General features: G+C 44.2%; 1 protein-coding gene across 1 annotated transcript in view; it reads left to right on the top strand.

Annotated features, from left to right (window-relative positions):
- Positions 1-16,977, top strand: part of PCDH15 (protocadherin related 15) — a 1,543,840-nt gene that overhangs the window by 842,008 nt on the left and 684,855 nt on the right. The window contains exon 11 of the mRNA XM_088459638.1: positions 16,395-16,601. Within this exon, the coding sequence (XP_088315764.1) occupies positions 16,395-16,601 (207 nt within the window). The remainder of the gene's footprint in view (positions 1-16,394; positions 16,602-16,977) is intronic.

Raw genomic sequence — 16,977 nt, 5'->3', positions numbered from 1 at the left:
ATCTCTAATGCGCCACTTGCATAAAAAGTTGCGCCATTGAAATCTGAGCAATCCTATGGCTGCTCAGACTGTCCGGTGGAAGTAATCTGCTGGGGCCTGTGAAGCTGCATACAAAGACGCAGTCGTTGGCTGCAACATACCCAAAAAAGTGATCGTGAGACACCTGCTTTTGACTAAGCCCACCCACCATGTCCTCCCATAAATGCAAAATGACTGTCAATCACTCTGCGTCCAAATACTATCTACGGCCGCTGTCAAAAAACCATCACAACAAGTGCACAGTGTGACTCAGATGCATGTGCAGTACATAAAACATCGTCCAACTGCGTAAACATCGGCATAGCATCCGCCTCTGAATCAGGCACAGAGCCATTATCTATGTCTATGAGGCCGACGTATTGATAATCATGGCAATTCTGTAATAACTGAAAATACTGGTTGCAGCTGATATGATAATTTGTAACATGTTTTCGCTGCCTTGTGTGTTAGTAAATTTCTACAGGTATAGCGCTTTCTAAGAGATGCTGCCCTTGCAAATTGGATGAGTCTTTTGTATTTTCGAAAGACTACTCCATAATATCAGTGTCCATTTCTTATAATCTCGGGTGGAGAATGAAGGCAGTGGGAGAGGGATCACAAGATCCCTCTCCTCCAAAAATGGGTACGTAGGCATAAAGCAGCTACCACCATCTGAGGATGACTGTTGCCTCTGGGACCGAGCTTGGAAACGACGTTGTTTGGAGCTTGGTAGATAGGGGTCAGAGTGCAGTCCCTATTGAGTATAATGGGTACTGTGGTCTGAAACGAGCAGATTTCTGTGAAATCTTTCATTAGGCTATATGTGCATAGCAGTGATGCAAATGAATCCCCCCTAGCTCCGTTATTGTACGGAGGTGCACCAATGTGATTCACATTCTAGAAGTCATTTCAGGTTCGGGTTCTTATAAAGTTTTATCTGTAATCTGAAAACTCATGCTGTACTGCTAACATATCAGATCATCTATGTTGTATATTTTCCTAGTAGAATAAGTGGTGGTTTATGACTTTACACTGGAACATAGTGTTCTCACCACTATATGGGAAACACAATAACGCTCCACAGAAGTCTAAATCATGCAGAGTGTTTTTCCTGCTGAATCAAATTAAACACCATAGTTTGGAATTCAGACATAAAGAAGTCATTACTGTTATACAGAATAAAGTATATTTTTATAAAATTTTTATATAAGTAAAAGCCTGCTTGTCTGTTGTAATTTAAATGTTGAGATGTTCACATGGCTGGAATAGAACAGAAACAAATAGTATCTTTTTATTTTTTAAATATTATTCATCTGTCTAAATAATTATTTTCGAAGTGTTTTTTTATGTTTATTTAGACCAAAACTAGATGACGTATTGGGTTTTTTAATCCAATATTATTTAAAATGTTAAAATAGTAGTAAAAATAAATAAATACATAAATAAAATAAATAAATAAACCAAAACTGGTAGACTGGCTTCACATCTGTTCCCCTTATACTGTTGTGGACATTTCACATTACATTGACTGTTCCACTTCCAAATTTGCCAAGTGATACAAAGTCTGAACATTAGCATTTGAATGAATTAAAATTGTGCCATCTGTGTCTTTGTTTAAATACTGTGCAAACATTTTTATTGTGCTCTATTTTTAAAACAGTTACTGTATAATATCCATTGAACAGATGTGTCCTCGCTCATCCTTCCTCTTGTCGCGCCATACAGGCATCTTAGTCATGACATGAAAATACCGTGGGTTGGAGCAGTAAGATGCAAGAGGATCAGTGAGAATAATCAAATCTGTGTGAGTTCGACCTCATAGCAACTTCGTACACAAGCAACGGATATGAGACACTTCCATACAAGTCCCACAATTAAATCGCAGCTAAAAGCATTGTTTCACTACAATGGATATTTTACGCATGCACAATGCGGCTTCCAAATGCGACACCTGGTGGATGTAAACCAGTATTACACTCTTTGGCGTCTCAGTACACTATTCTGAATACATTATGCTGCGGCTGAATACATTACAAGGCATCTTGGTGCGGGTGCATGAGATGCGCCTAGCTTGGCGAGCTACATGTATCTGTAATACAGATGTGTACTCGCTTGTTGTAAGGATGCTAGGCAAGTGAGGACACATATGTATTACACAATTGGGGACAATGATTACATGTGACTTGCAGCAAAATACATATTTATACAACCAATGCATTACTGTATGAAGCAAAATGTCCTGAAAGGGAGCTGCTGACTCTTGGAAGGAAGTTCTGTAGGGCTTGTTCCTACTAATGCCACCAATGAATGGATGTAATGAATTATGATCTGCTCATTCCACTGTATACAGCGTAGCTGACAGCTCCTACTCTCTTCTAGGAGACTCCTGAGAATTTGCCTGGGAGACCAGTAAAACCCGTATCAAATTCATATCCTAGGAACCTGCTGTATGAAAGGACAATTACAGAATGTTTTAATTGAAGGGTCACTTATTTCATTACTTGGAAACATATCCCCATCATTGACAGCAGCTTACCATTTCATACATGCCCTGCTCACATCTTTTAAAATCAACCTTGCACTAGAGGAATCATTTCATAATAAAGAAAATGAAAACGATGACTTTTCAGTTAAAATCTCTAGCGTTCATGTCCAAGGATGAAGTGTTCCCACTTAGTAATAAAATGCTTGACCCAATCAATTACTGTGATGCTTAGTATGTGTTTTGAATGATGATAAGAAATATAATATGAATAAATGAATGAACACAAAATATAGGAATTCCCAATATATAATATATAGTATTTCCAGTAATAAGAGACCTATTGGTTTAGTGTAATGTACTGTAGCATTCCTTTATTACCCATTCCACCTTTTTGATTTTGTTTTGTAATAGTCATTACTGTAGTTGTCCCTACTCTTAAGCTCCGGATGTAGCTTGTTACCATATTGTTTTTATGATTCTGGGTATCTGTCTGGTAACTTTGCTTGTACTTTTCATTAACTTGTATACTGTACATATAAAGAAATATATGGTAATTTGCATATACTGTATGGTAACAAGATTTGACGTGAACTGACTGCAGAGCGCATTATGACACCTCATTAATAGTGCATTGGTTGTATGGCTGCCGTGGGAGACCTGTATTGCAAGTATTTGTTTTGTCAGAATATTTTAGTGAAATCATGTTAACCATGCTTCCAGTAACCACACAGACCCATCGCAGAGTGATTGACAGGAACTGAGCATTTGGGGGTGTTGACGGGGATGGTCGGCAAAATGCTGGCATGGCATGTCATTTGAACGCCGTTACAGGGGCATGCATAAATTAGCCACAGCAATGGCCTACACAGCTTGAGCTTTCACTGCATGCGATAAGGTTAGCAAATTCTAAGTAAGGTCAGACCTGTTGTAATTGTGCATGAGGCTCCGATGGTACTCGATCTTACCAATGGTTATGCAGACTTGCAAGGTTTTCTGGATATGAGTAAGGGGAAGTGGGTGTCCTTATGTTGGGCTGCGCCGAAATTGTGATCAGGGCCGCCATCAAGGGGAAACAGCCGGGCCTAAAGTCCCGGGCCCAGGCAGAAAGGGGGCCCAGGTGGCAGCAGAGTGGATAAGCACCGTCAGCATATTGAAAATGGCACCGGCCGCAAGCCAATCTGAGTTTGCGGACTCGCAGCCAATGAGGAGCTCCTGATTGGCTGCTGTTCTACAAGCTCCAATTAAATTGCGTCCGGCACCATGTCACTCACTTTTACCTGGGCGCCTCTCTCTGTCCGTGAGAGTGGAAGTGTCAGCGGCGTGCCTGGAGCAGAAGCGCTATCCGGCAACTGCCTGTCAGCGAGGAGAGCCTAGGCCGGGCTAGGAAGAGGGGAGAAGCTATCTGCATCTGCTGCTGCGCGGTGGTGAAGGTAAAAAGCTCAGACGGACAGGAGAGGCTGCTGGGATCCCACTTCCCATCCAGTTATTCTCGTGGTGGAGACAGATCAGGTGCAGAGACTCCTGCTCTCCCACCCTCACCCTGCTCTCCCACCTGCACCCTGCTCTCACACCGTCATAACTCTCCCACGCCCCTCTCACACTCTCACCCTGCTCTCCCACCCTCACTCTGCTCTCACACTGTCATCTTGCTCCCACGCCCCTCTAACACCCATACCCTCACCACAACCCAAACTTTGAAAAAAATATTTTTTACACTGGTTTATTCACCAGTAATGCCCCACCCACATTATCCATAGCAATACCTGCCTCTGTCAAACTGCCCCCCACCGAAGGGTAGGGGTCCTGCCTATTTTGTGAGTCCCGGGCCCCACAATCTCTGGTGGCAGCCCTGATTGCGATTGCAAAAATTAGCAGATTTTTGCAGCGAGTCTGCGAGAGTAATCGCCTCTGCAATCGCAATAGCGATCCGTAATGGATAAGGCCCTGTACCAGAACGATCCTTCCACCTCCTCATCACACCGATTGTCTTCCTTATCACATTGTCCCCCACCAAAATGTTTTATTACATTTGCTGCACCCAGTACTATACCCTCTTCCCAGTCCCTCATGCACACAGGACTTTTAAAAATATTATTAGATTTATTAACAGCAAAAATGCATATACAATGCCTGACCTCGCTCTGCTGTTTCACACTTTAGCAGTTGACTTTAAACTCAGACATGGGATTCCAGATCCACTTTTGTAGAAAAAGAAAATGTTTAGATCAGATTAGTGTGCACCCCTGTAAACACTTAATGATCTTTAGCTCAGTGTGTGCTTTCTTTATGGGGATCTGGAGGTCGGGCATCACAATTTTTAGGACTAAAAATCCAGCCCTCCTGTTCCAACCATTGTAGCAAATACTCCTAAATACTGATAAAGGCAAGTTGTCAGATAACCAGGCTATCTGGAAAGGAAAGGGTTAATTACCGCCGAAGAGTAAATGAATACACAGCCATAGTGTTCATACAGTACTCTAACTTTTATTAGGCATATATCAAGCATTTATATAGCTGCTTCTTTGCATATCATATCATATTCAGAGCATGCTTCAATGTTTGCCAAGAAATGCATCAGGGTCACATACAGTACACACTGTAAATTCTATTTGTATTAAAAGCAGGGGGCAGCATTGTATTATTATTAATAAGCATATAACTACTCATATCTAGACTTTCCTACTATATTTGGCAAGTATTAAAGAACCTTTGTTCATTGTTCATGAGAAGGTCCAGATAACAACATTCCATTGCAACATAATGTAGAGATATTCTGCTCATTATCTCTAAGAATCCAGAAGTGACCTTCCATTCGAACATTTGTTTATACATCTCCACTACTTCCCAAAATAGACACATAGAAGTCTTTATCAGCAGGTGTACATTCCTGTCTCTCAATGTCAGCATAAATTTGAACAAAGTGAAATTCAGAGTTGAACTCTATCATTACACACCTATGAAATTATTGGGTCATTTAGCTGATTTATGATGATCAGTCCAAAAATTGCATAGTTGTATATCCACCTTAATTCAATTGCTGTGACTTAACACAACTTTGGCCATTTGGGGTCTCTATGTGATTGGGCGTTTCCAGGTCAAACAGACATGCTGCACTGGAAACTTCTTGTTCTTGGGCTTCCAGATGCAGATTCAATTATTAAAAAATAAAAGTAAAAAATAATACACATGTATTATATTATTATAAGGGCACAGTTGTGCCCTTAAATTAAGGCTGAATTGAAAAAAAAATGATTTCTCCATAGAGAATTCCGTAGGGGGGAGCATGGTGTTTAAGAGGCTATACCTCAAAACCTATTGGAGGTACCAAGCTGAAATTTGGCATGGGCGGGTAGAACTGTCGCTCGGGGCTGCATGGCAAATTTCAGGGCAAAGAAATTAATAATATGTCATATATATATATTGTGACACAGTCAGATTAGGAGGTCCCTCTCCTGGGCAGGGGACTCCTTCCTTACACACACACGCAGCAGCAGAGAAGCAGCACACCAGTCTGAATGCGAGTACAAGCTGTCGGCGCCAGTCTTTATTGTACAAATGTCAGAAATAACATAAAGAAAACATAAACATAAATCCTAGCCCTGTCGGGGCACTAACTTCACAGGTAGTTCCCTCACTACCAGAACCTGGCAGGGCCTAATGCCCTCACCAGCAACAAAGGCACAGCACAACACTCACAGTTAGGTTTTCCAGTGTCTCTGAGCAAACTCCCTGTCTGCTCTCCCAGGTGAGACACTCAACCCTAAACACACTAGGCTTATATTGGCCACTCTCAGGTGGAAACCTTAACAAGCCTGTTACCAGGCTAAGAGAACCAAAACCTGGAGTGGCTGTGGGTGGAGCCCTCCCTCTCCTCTCACCCACAACCCCCAGGTCCCAAACCGGCTTTTCAAAAAGCCGAAACTCAAGCCTTCTACACTGCAGACTTTCTCCTGGGGATTTTAAACACATAGGACAGGAATCTGGGATAAATGTCCCTGTCACAGACCACTTTACCAGTGATCCTATCACAATATATATATATATATATTAGGGGTGAGCGGGTTCGGATTTCTGAAATCCGAGCCGAGGCCGATCCGAGTCAGGCTCGACTTTTCCCACCTGACTCGGATCTGAAATCGAGGCAAAATGTCATCATCCCGCCTTCCGGGTCTCGCGGGTTTTGGATCCTATATAAGGTACCCGCGTCGGCGCCATTTTCTCACTCGGCTGTGGACAGTGAAGAGGGAGGGTGGGAGTTAGGGCTGGCTGGGCTGTGTAGTGTAGTGTAGTGCAGAGTAGTGTTGTGCTGTGCTGTGCTGTGCTGCGCTGTGCTGCTGTTGTCCATAGGGGCTGTGTCCACTACTTCAAAGTCCATAGGGGCAGGCTGTGTTGTGCTGTGCTGCTGTTGACCATAGGGGCTGTGTCCACTGCTTCAAAGTCCATAGGGGCTGGCTGGACTGTGTTGTGCAGTCAGTTGTCCATAGGGGCTGTGTCCACTCCAAATTCCTGTGCAGTGTCCCAGTCCTAAAGGGGTGCTGTAGTGTTGTCCAGGGGGTGCTCTGTCCGTCAGGGGTGCTCCCCCCAAGTGCTAAAAAAAAAATATTTTTTCTGTGTTTGTGAATTGTGTGCACTGTGGCTGCACGTGCATCAACAAAGGAGCAGCGCCAAACGTGCGCCTGTGTCCCATTAGTAAAGGGCCGGCTGGCTTGTCCGTTAAAGGGTGCTGTAACCCCCAAAATACTCCAAACAAAAAAAATATATATTTTCTGTGTTTGTGAATTGTGTGCGCAGTAGCCGCACATGCATCAACAAAGTAGTGCCAAGCGTGCGCCTGTGTCATAAGTAAAGGGCCGGCTGGCTTGACCGTTAAAGGGTGCTGTAACCCCCAAAGTACACTCCAAACCAAATAAAAAAATATTTTCTGTGTTTGTGAATTGTGTGCGCAGTAGCCGCACGTGCATCAAAAAAGTAGTGCCAAGCGTGCGCCTGTGTCATAAGTAAAGGGCCGGCTGGCTTGACCGTTAAAGGGTGCTGTAACCCCCAAAGTACACTCCAAACCAAATAAAAAACTATTTTCTGTGTTTGTGAATTGTGTGCGCAGTAGCCGCACGTGCATCAACAAAGTAGTGCCAAGCGTGCGTCTGTGTCATAAGTAAAGGGCCAGCTGGCTTGACCGTTAAAGGGTGCTGTAACCCCCAAAGTACACTCCAAACCAAATAAAAAAATATTTTCTGTGTTTGTGAATTGTGTGCGCAATAGCCGCACGTGCATCAACAAAGTAGTGCCAAGCGTGCGCCTGTGTCATAAGTAAAGGGCCGGCTGGCTTGACCATTAAAGGGTGCTGTAACCCCCAAAGTACACTCCAAACCAATAACAAAATATTTTCTGTGTTTGTGAATTGTGTGCGCAGTAGCCGCACGTGCATCAACAAAGTAGTGCCAAGCGTGCGCCTGTGTCATAAGTAAAGGGCCGGCTGGCTTGACCGTTAAAGGGTGCTGTAACCCCCAAAGTACACTCCAAACCAAATAAAAAACTATTTTCTGTGTTTGTGAATTGTGTGCGCAGTAGCCGCACGTGCATCAACAAAGTAGTGCCAAGCGTGCGCCTGTGTCATAAGTAAAGGGCCGGCTGGCTTGACCGTTAAAGGGTGCTGTAACCCCCAAAGTACACTCCAAACCAAATAAAAAAATATTTTCTGTGTTTGTGAATTGTGTGCGCAGTAGCCGCACGTGCATCAACAAAGTAGTGCCAAGCGTGCGCCTGTGTCATAAGTAAAGGGCCGGCTGGCTTGACCATTAAAGGGTGCTGTAACCCCCAAAGTACACTCCAAACAAAATAAAAAAATACTTTCTGTGTTTGTGAATTGTGTGCACTGTGGCTGCATGTGTATCAACAAAGGAGCAGTGCCAAGCGTGCGCCTGTGTCCCATAAGTAAAGAGCCGGCTGGCTCATTTCTTAAAGGGTGGTGTAACCCACAAAGTGCACTACTCTCCAGCAAAAATAATAAAATATTTTCTGTGTTTGTGTGCGCCTTAGCCGCACATATATATCAAATCGATATAACATAAATGGAGGACCAAACTTTCTCCGATAAAAATAAAATAGAGAAAGATCAAGAACCACTTCCTCCTAGTGCTGAAGCTGCTGCCACTAGTCATGACATAGACGATAACATGCCATCAACGTCGTCTGCCAAGGCCGATGCCCAATGTCATAGTAGAGGCCACATACAATCCCAAATGACAAAGGTCAGGAAAATGACCTTAAAAAAACATTTAAATCATCTGAAGAGAAACGTAAACTTGCCAATATGCCATTTATGACATGGAGTGGCAAGGAACAGCTAAGGTCTTTCCCTATGACTAGTGTGTGTCATACTAGTATGACTAGTATGTTCATGACTAGTGGTTCAGCTTCACATGATGATGGAAGCCCTCCTCCCGCTAAAAAAATCAAACGAGTTAAGCTGGCAAAAGCACAGCAAAGAACTGTGCGTTCTAAGAAGACATCACAATTCCCCAAGGAGAGTCCAAGTGTGGTGGCGGTTGCGATGCCTGACCTTCCCAGCACTGGATGGGAAGAGGTGGCTCTTTCCACCATTTGCATGCCCCCTGCAAGTGCTGAAAGGAGCACCCACAGTCCACTTGCTGATATGCAAATTGAAGATGTCACTGTTGAAGTACAACAGGATGAGGATACTGGTGTAGCTGGCGCTGAGGAGGAAGTTGGCGAGGAGGATTCTGATGGTGATGTGGTTTGTTTAAATCAGGCTCTGGGGGAGACAGATGTTGTCCGTGGGATGAAAAAGCCCATCACGGTCATGCCTGGGCAGAAGACCAAACATTCCCCCTCTTTGGTCTGGCAATATTTCTATCCAAATCCGGACAACAACTGTCTTGCCATATGTACCATATGTAAAGGTGAAATAAGTAGGGGTAGGGACGTTAACCACCTAGGAACATCCTCCCTTATACGGCACCTGCAGCGCATTCATAAAAAGTTACTGTCAAGTTCAGAAACTTTGGCTAAGACCGTAAGCAGTCCAGGGACACCTAAATCCCGTTGTCCTGTTGTATCCAAGCACCTGCAAACCACACCATCAACTCCTTCCTCGTCAATTTCCGCCTTAATCAGGATCGGAAGTAGTCCTGCAGGCCATGTCACTGGCATGACTGACTCTCCTATCCGGGATTCCTCCGGAGGATCCTGCATTGCTACGCCTCCTGCTGCCGCTGAAGCTGTTGCTGCTGCTGGGAGTCGTTCATCATCCCAGAGAGGAAGTAGGAACACCACTACTTTTACTAAACAATTGACCCTCCAACAGTCCTTAGCGAGGAGGATGAAGTACGACAGCAGTCATCCTGAAGCAAAACGTATAATTGAGGCCTAGACTGCTATGTTGGTGTTAGACGTGCGTCCGGTATCCGCCATTAGTGCAGTGGGATTTAGACAATTGATGGAGGTAGTGTGTCCCCGGTTCCAAATCCCATCTAGATTCCACCTGCATCCTCAAAGCAGCAGCGACAAGCGTGCGTCTGTCTGTTAAAGGGTGGTGTAACGCTCAAAGTGCGCTCCACAAACATTAAAAAAATTCTTCTTTTTTTTTCTATCTTTGTGAAATGTGTGGGCTGTAGCCGCACCTGCATCCTTAAAGCAGCAGCGACAAGCGTGCGTCTGTCTGTTAAAGGGTGGTGTAGCCCTCAAAGTGCGCTCCACAAACAATAAAAAAATTCTTCTTTTTTTTTCTGTCTTTTTGAATTGTGTGGGCTGTAGTCGCACCAGCATCCTCAAAGCAGCAGTGACAAGCGTGCGTCTGTCTGTTAAAGGGTGGTGTTACCCCCAAAGTGCGCACCAACAAAATAAAATAATGTTTGTGTGTGAAATGTATGCGCAGTAGCCGCATCAGCATCCTCAAATCAGCAGCGACAAGCGTGCGTCTGTCTGTTAAAAGGTGGTGTAACCCTCAAAGTGCGCTCCACAAAAAATAAAAAATAATTTTTTTCTGTCTTTGTGAATTGTGTGGGCTGTAGCCGCACCTGCATCCTCAAAGCAGCAGCGACAAGCATGCGTCTGTCTGTTAAAGGATTACATCGGTGACAGCATCCAAGTAGGCATGTCAGACAATCCGTACCTGTACTTCCAGGAAAAAGAAGCAATTTGGAGGTCCCTGTACAAACTGGCTCTATTTTACCTGAGTTGCCCCCCTCCAGTGTGTACTCCGAAAGAGTGTTTAGTGCAGCCGGGAACCTTGTCAGCGAAAGGCGTAGGAGGTTGCTTCCACAAAATGTGGAGAAGATGATGTTCATAAAATGAATTATCAACTCTTCCAGGGAGACCAGCCTCCAGAACGTACAGAGGGACCTGTGGTTGTGGATTCCAGCGGGGACGAATTAATACTCTGTGAGGATGAGGATGTACACAACACTGAAGAGGGTGAGGAATCGGTGGATGAGGAGGATGAGGATGACATCTTGCCTCCGTAGAGCCAGTTTGTGCATGTACAGATTAATTGCCAGCTTGTTTTGTGGGGGCCCAAACGAACCAATCATTTCAGCCACAGTCGTGTGGCAGACCCTGGCGCTGAAATGTTTGGTTTGTTAAAGTGTGCATGTCCTGTTTATACAACATAAGGGTGGGTGGGAGGGCCCAAGGACAATTCCATCTTGCACCTCTTTTTTTTCTTTGAATTATGTACTGTTTGGGGCCTAGTTTTTCAAACTGCCATCCTGTCTGCCACTGCAGTGTCACTCCTAGATGGACCACGTGTTTGTGCCGCTCACTCGTATCTCTTAGCATAGTCATCCAGCTACCTCGGTGCAACCTTTTGGACATAAAAACACTATTGTGAGGTGTGAGGTGTTCAAAATAGACTGGAAATGAGTGGAAATTAAGGTTATTGAGGTTAATAATAGCATAGGAGCAGAAAAACACACAAAGTCTGTGATTTTAGCTGTTTTTATACTTTTTTTAAAAAAAAGACAGATCCAAAACACAAAACCCAGAACCCAAAACACGGAAGGGTGGTTTTGGCAAAACCAATCCAGATCCAAAACACGAAGAGAGATCCAGATCCAAAACCAAAACACAAAATACGAAAAGTGGCCGGTGCACACCCCTATTATATATATATATATGTATATTAGGGATGTGCAGGCTCGGATAGGTTAGAGTTTGCACGCCGAGTTCGGATTTTTCCCTCCAAAAAAAACGGAACTCAGAAAGAGGCTAAATGTCATCTTGCATGGACAAACATCATCATTCTTGGACTTTTGTCCAGGAATGATGATGTTTGTCCATGCAAGATGACGTTTAGCCTCTTTCTGAGTTCCGTTTTTTTGGAGGGAAAAATCCGAACTCGGCGTGCAAACTCGAACCTATCCGAGTCTGCACATCCCTAATATATAAATAAATATATATATATATATATATATATATATATATATATATATATATAGTATATGATCCGCAGCTACTTGTACCCTGGGTGGCTTTGGTGATGCAGTCCAGTTCCCAGCAGCCTAGACAGCTGCCTAGTGGTAGCGCTATGGTGCTGTACCTGCCAGCTAACACACACAGGGCAAGAAGGGGGAAAGAGCAAGCAGTCTGCCAGAATGGAAAAAGAATAAGGTAAGCTGCTTCTTTACTAATTCCAGGCTAGAACGGCACACTGCACCCTGAAGGGCCACCTGACAGTCATGCAGGTTCCTGGTGCCAACACCCCCCTTCCTGACATCAGGCCTGTGTCAGCTGCAGCTCCGCAAGGAGAATACTTTTTTTTCGCTAATGGTTTTCAAGTAAGAAGAATGTTCCTCACTCCCTCCGGATTTAGGCACGCAATAAATTAGAAAAGAGTATGCAGAGGGTTTTCTTTAAATATCTTGGGGGGTGTTTGTGTGTTTTTGCAACTAACTGGATGCTCTGAGCCAACATACTTTTGCACATTTACCAGCAAATCCACATATATGCTGATTTGCATATATATCTTAACCTATATGCATATATGCTTGTGGTTGAATGCATTTTGCACCTGGATTTTTACACTAATATACGTCCAATACAGCATCAGTAATGTTACTTGCAAATAAGCCTATGGCGTGTTACAAGGACTAATGAAGCCTTATACTGTAGATCAGCCCAGAAGCTGCAAGTGAACACAGGGTAATGCGGGTCCATATTTGTACGTCCTGATTTCCCATTCCGCTAACCAGGGCCGGATTTCAAACTAGGCAACAATTGCACCTGCCTAGGGTCCGGCGGCTCCCAGGGGGCCCGTTGCCAGGGTTGTACAGAGGCTATTACCTGGGGATCAGGCATTCTGTTGAAAGTGTCAGGTGGTGCACAGCGCACTGCGCTGGCTAGCTGAAAACTCCGGCAGGTAGAAGCAGCCTGATAGGTGCCGGCTCCAGGACCAGGGGACAATGCTGGTTCTGCATGTGACTAAAGGGGGCTGCGTGACATGACCTCACAGGTCACACTGCCACCCATTGTCCCACCCATGCACACAGTGCAAATGCAACCAGTGCAGCCACTGACTAGTAATCACTGAGATTGCTGCTGCATACCAGTACTACGGTGTGCTAAAGGCAAGTGAGGGACTGGATCACTAGTCCTATTGGTTATTATTGAGGTCCTCCTGAAACTTTCCATGCAGCTCTGTGAGGTGAGGTCACTCAGTTTTCTGGGAGGGATGTGGTGCAATGAATTAATAATGTTTGCCGCATGCGCTGCATCTGGCGTGCGCATGCGAGAGCCCCAGCGAGCGACTGAAGTTCAGTCGCTCCGGGGCTCGATACAAGATGGGGCGGCTGTCGATGTTGATTGACAGCTCACCCCGTTTTATAGGCGGGTAGGGGGGGTGGTTGAGCAAACGCAGGCGTTCCCAAAGGAACGCCTGGTGTTTGTGATGTCAGTAGTGGACTTCCTGCTCTATTAGAGCAGGAAGTCCACTCGGGCTTGCGGGAGCTGAGACCCTGCCACAGGGTCTCGTCGCAAGCCCGATGGTCGCGATAATCGCACCATCTCCAGGCCGCTCGCACAAGCTGTAGGTGGTCACCCACAGCTTTGCGAGAGGGCCTCCGGCAGCGAGCGGGTCTGACTCAGGACCTTAGTGTGTATATTTTCTTCCTGTGGTAGATGTAGTGTGTATATTTTTTTCTTGTGGCGGCTGTAGTGTATATTTTTTTCTGTGACGGACGTAGTGTATATACTTTTTTTCTGTGACGGACATAGTGTGTATTTTTTTTCTGTAGCAGATATTGTGTACATTTTTTTCTGTAGAGGACATGTGTATATATATATTTTCTCCTGTGGAGGACAATGTGCTTGTTTTTTTTTTCCTGAGGTGGACAATATGTATTGACTACTTGGTATTTATCTACTTGTCTTCTGTGGATAACTTGTTAAATTTAAAAAAATGGATTGTTTGGGGGAGGGGGCCCCAAAGTCCCATGAAGTCTAAAACTGGCTCTGCCGCTAACGCTAATCAGTGTTCAAAAACTCAGAGTACATCAGTGATCGATATTGGGGAATGGGGAAAATTCAGCATGTTAAAAATCCCTGACTCGCCGATTCCAACCATTTTCGGGTTGGAAATGAGATTGTCCAAAATGTTGGATTACTCTGATCTGCCAACCCCAGTGTCTGCTGAATTGTGTATTGCCCCAATACAGCCTAGATCAGTGATTCCCAACCGCGGTCCTCAAGGCACACCAACAGTCCTGGTTTTAGTGATATCCATGCTTGAACACAGGTGGTAAAATCAAAATAACTATGGTACTGATTAAGTCACCTGTGCTCAAGTGTGGCTATCCTTAAAACTTGGACTGTTAGTGTGCCTTGAGGACCATAGTTGGGAAACCCTGGCCTAGATATATGGGCCCCATAAGTCTTTGCATTTGTTTCTGTGTTTTGTCCCAGAATCAACCTTGGTCATATAGGGATCTATTTACTAAGCAGTGTTAGGAGAAGTGAAAAGTGAAGAGTGAAAAGTGATAAGGTGCCAGCCAATCAGCACCCAACTGTCATTTTTCAAACACAGCCTGTGAGATGGCAGTTAGGAGCTGATTGGCTGGAACCTTATCACTTTTCACTCTTCACTTTTCACTTCTCCTAACACTGCTTAGTAAATAGACCCCTAAATCATTTAATAACAAGCAGATAGAACATGCAAAAATAATGACTCATTAAAAAAAGTGTGTTGTCGTGTATTTTTAGCCCTCAATAGGAAATTGTGGGGAAAAAAAAGACTAAGCGGCAAAGTAAATGTAACATGATGTGGAGTTCAGACATCGGCAAGCCCCGTGCGAGACTACCCAATGTTTCAAAGTAGCAGTTATTTAACAGGAAAACCAGGTTGATTTTGTCTGTTAAATAACTGCTACTTTAAAACATTGGGTAGTCTCGCACGGGGTTTGCCGATGTCTGAACTCCGCACCCTGTTACATTTACTCCAAAGCGTTAGGGAGGAACATGCAAACTCAGCATAATAATGAAATAAAAAATGCAATGTAATACCCAGTCTCCGTCCGGGGCCCCCTCCTAACTCTTTGGTGGCCTGCAGCGCACTGAGCGCAGGAGTAGACGCTGGGCACTAGTCTGTGCCCAAAGTCTACTGTGCATGCGCAGGTCACCGGGAAAATGGCACTGCAGCCATTTTTCTGGCGATTTCCTTACTGTTCATGCGCAAAACACCGTAAAAACGGCCAGCGCAGCAATTTTTACTGAGCTGATAGCACATACATGGGACTCCAAAGGGGTAAGTATTAAAAATATGGATGCAGGGTGTGTTGTGTGGGTCCCCTGAGCCACATACACCCTGCACCCATTATAGACACGACCCTGGAAATACCCCTTTCACACTAAGTACCCAGGTTTTTGCTTGTGCATGCGCACCAACTCAGGTCTAGATTGTGTATGAAAAGGGCTGACCCGGGTCCGTGACCCTGCTCAGTAGCAGGGTTATTCCCGGGTCCGACCTGGGTCACCTGTAGTGTGAATGGCATAACCAGCATCGTGATGACCTGGGTCATGCTTAAGAGGCCCTGATTGACTGGCTTAGTGGCGTTTGGAGTTGACATCATCTCCAAGAGTCCACTGCCTGACAGAAGACCGCAGTCCACTGTGAAGTGTGACGACCCAGGAATAACACGGGTCATCACCCATGTGTGACTTGGGGTAAGTGCAGAAAACCTCAGACAGTGTCCTGGGTCTGAGCCGGGTTAAAGCAGGGGTTTATGTGTGAAAGGGGTATTAGAAAAAAATATGAAATGCAAGAAAGAAATATGTTTGCTCTGCATAATAAATTATGATATAGTGCATCTTTACTTATCTCATTTTAGGACTGAAATGAATAAGGGGGAGATGTATCGTCGCCGATGCGGTACATCGCCGATGCGGTACATCCCACTCGACTTTGCGTACATACCGCGGTTAATTACAGCGGTATGTACTAAGAACATCGCAAAGAACAGCTCTCTCGATGAGAGCTGTCCTTTGCGATGCTGCCGGGCAGAGGGACTTCCAGGTTTAACATCCCTCCCAGTCCCGAGCGTCGCGCTAAGAAGCCCATAGGCTTCTATTGGGTAACTCCACCTGCAGGTGGCGTTAAATAGCAATGTGAAGCAGTAGAATGCAGCGCATTCTACTGCTTAATACATACAGGGAATGCGATAAAACCCCCGAAAACTGCTTTTTCTGAGGTTTTAACGCATTTTCGCCGATGATACATCTCGCCGTAAATGAGGTATCAAATAAATAACAACAAATTTGAATCTAATTACACTTTTTGCCTTGTTGTTGTTCAAAATGTTGTCTGTTGTGGGAAAACCTGATAAAATCAAGAATTTTTTGGATTCAGAAATGATTTAATACAATTATGTTATTTGTTTTCTAGGCTGAGCAAGACAATGGCCACCCGCTGCCAGCATTTGCCAATCTTCATATTGAAATCATGGATGAGAACAATCAGGCCCCGTATTTCACCTTTTCCACATATCAGGGTTACATATTGGAGTCTTCACCAGTTGGAACAACCGTCTCTGACAATCAGAACTTAACTGCTCCACTGAGATTCGTAGCTCTGGATAATGATGTTGAAGAAGTGAGTTTTGCTGCTTTTATTATTTTATTGTATTCAGAAAGTAGTTTATTTGTATAGAAATTTAGATTTTCTAGCCTAAAAAATTATAATAATGACAATCGGAAAAAAGTAATTCTGTTTAGCAGTTTTATACATCCAAAGGCACTGAGAATATCTGTCACATAAACATAATATGTTTAAAAAGAACCCTGATGATGAATCTGTTATTTGTATTACAATACACCACTATGTAGTCATTATGTTGACATTCAGAATGTTGGCACCAGAATGTCAACAGTGAACAAATGTTGACATTTACATTGTTGACAATACATGTCACTGTTAGGTTTAGAGGTATGGTTAGGCTGCGGTTAGGGTTAGTGCTCTACCACTGGAA

The sequence above is a fragment of the Taudactylus pleione genome, unplaced genomic scaffold (genome assembly GCF_031769625.1).
Source record: "Taudactylus pleione unplaced genomic scaffold, aTauple2 ptg000918l, whole genome shotgun sequence".
Taxonomy (NCBI): domain Eukaryota; kingdom Metazoa; phylum Chordata; class Amphibia; order Anura; family Myobatrachidae; genus Taudactylus; species Taudactylus pleione.
Note: the sequence above shows the minus strand (reverse complement) of the source record. Positions and strands in the feature narration are given on the sequence as shown.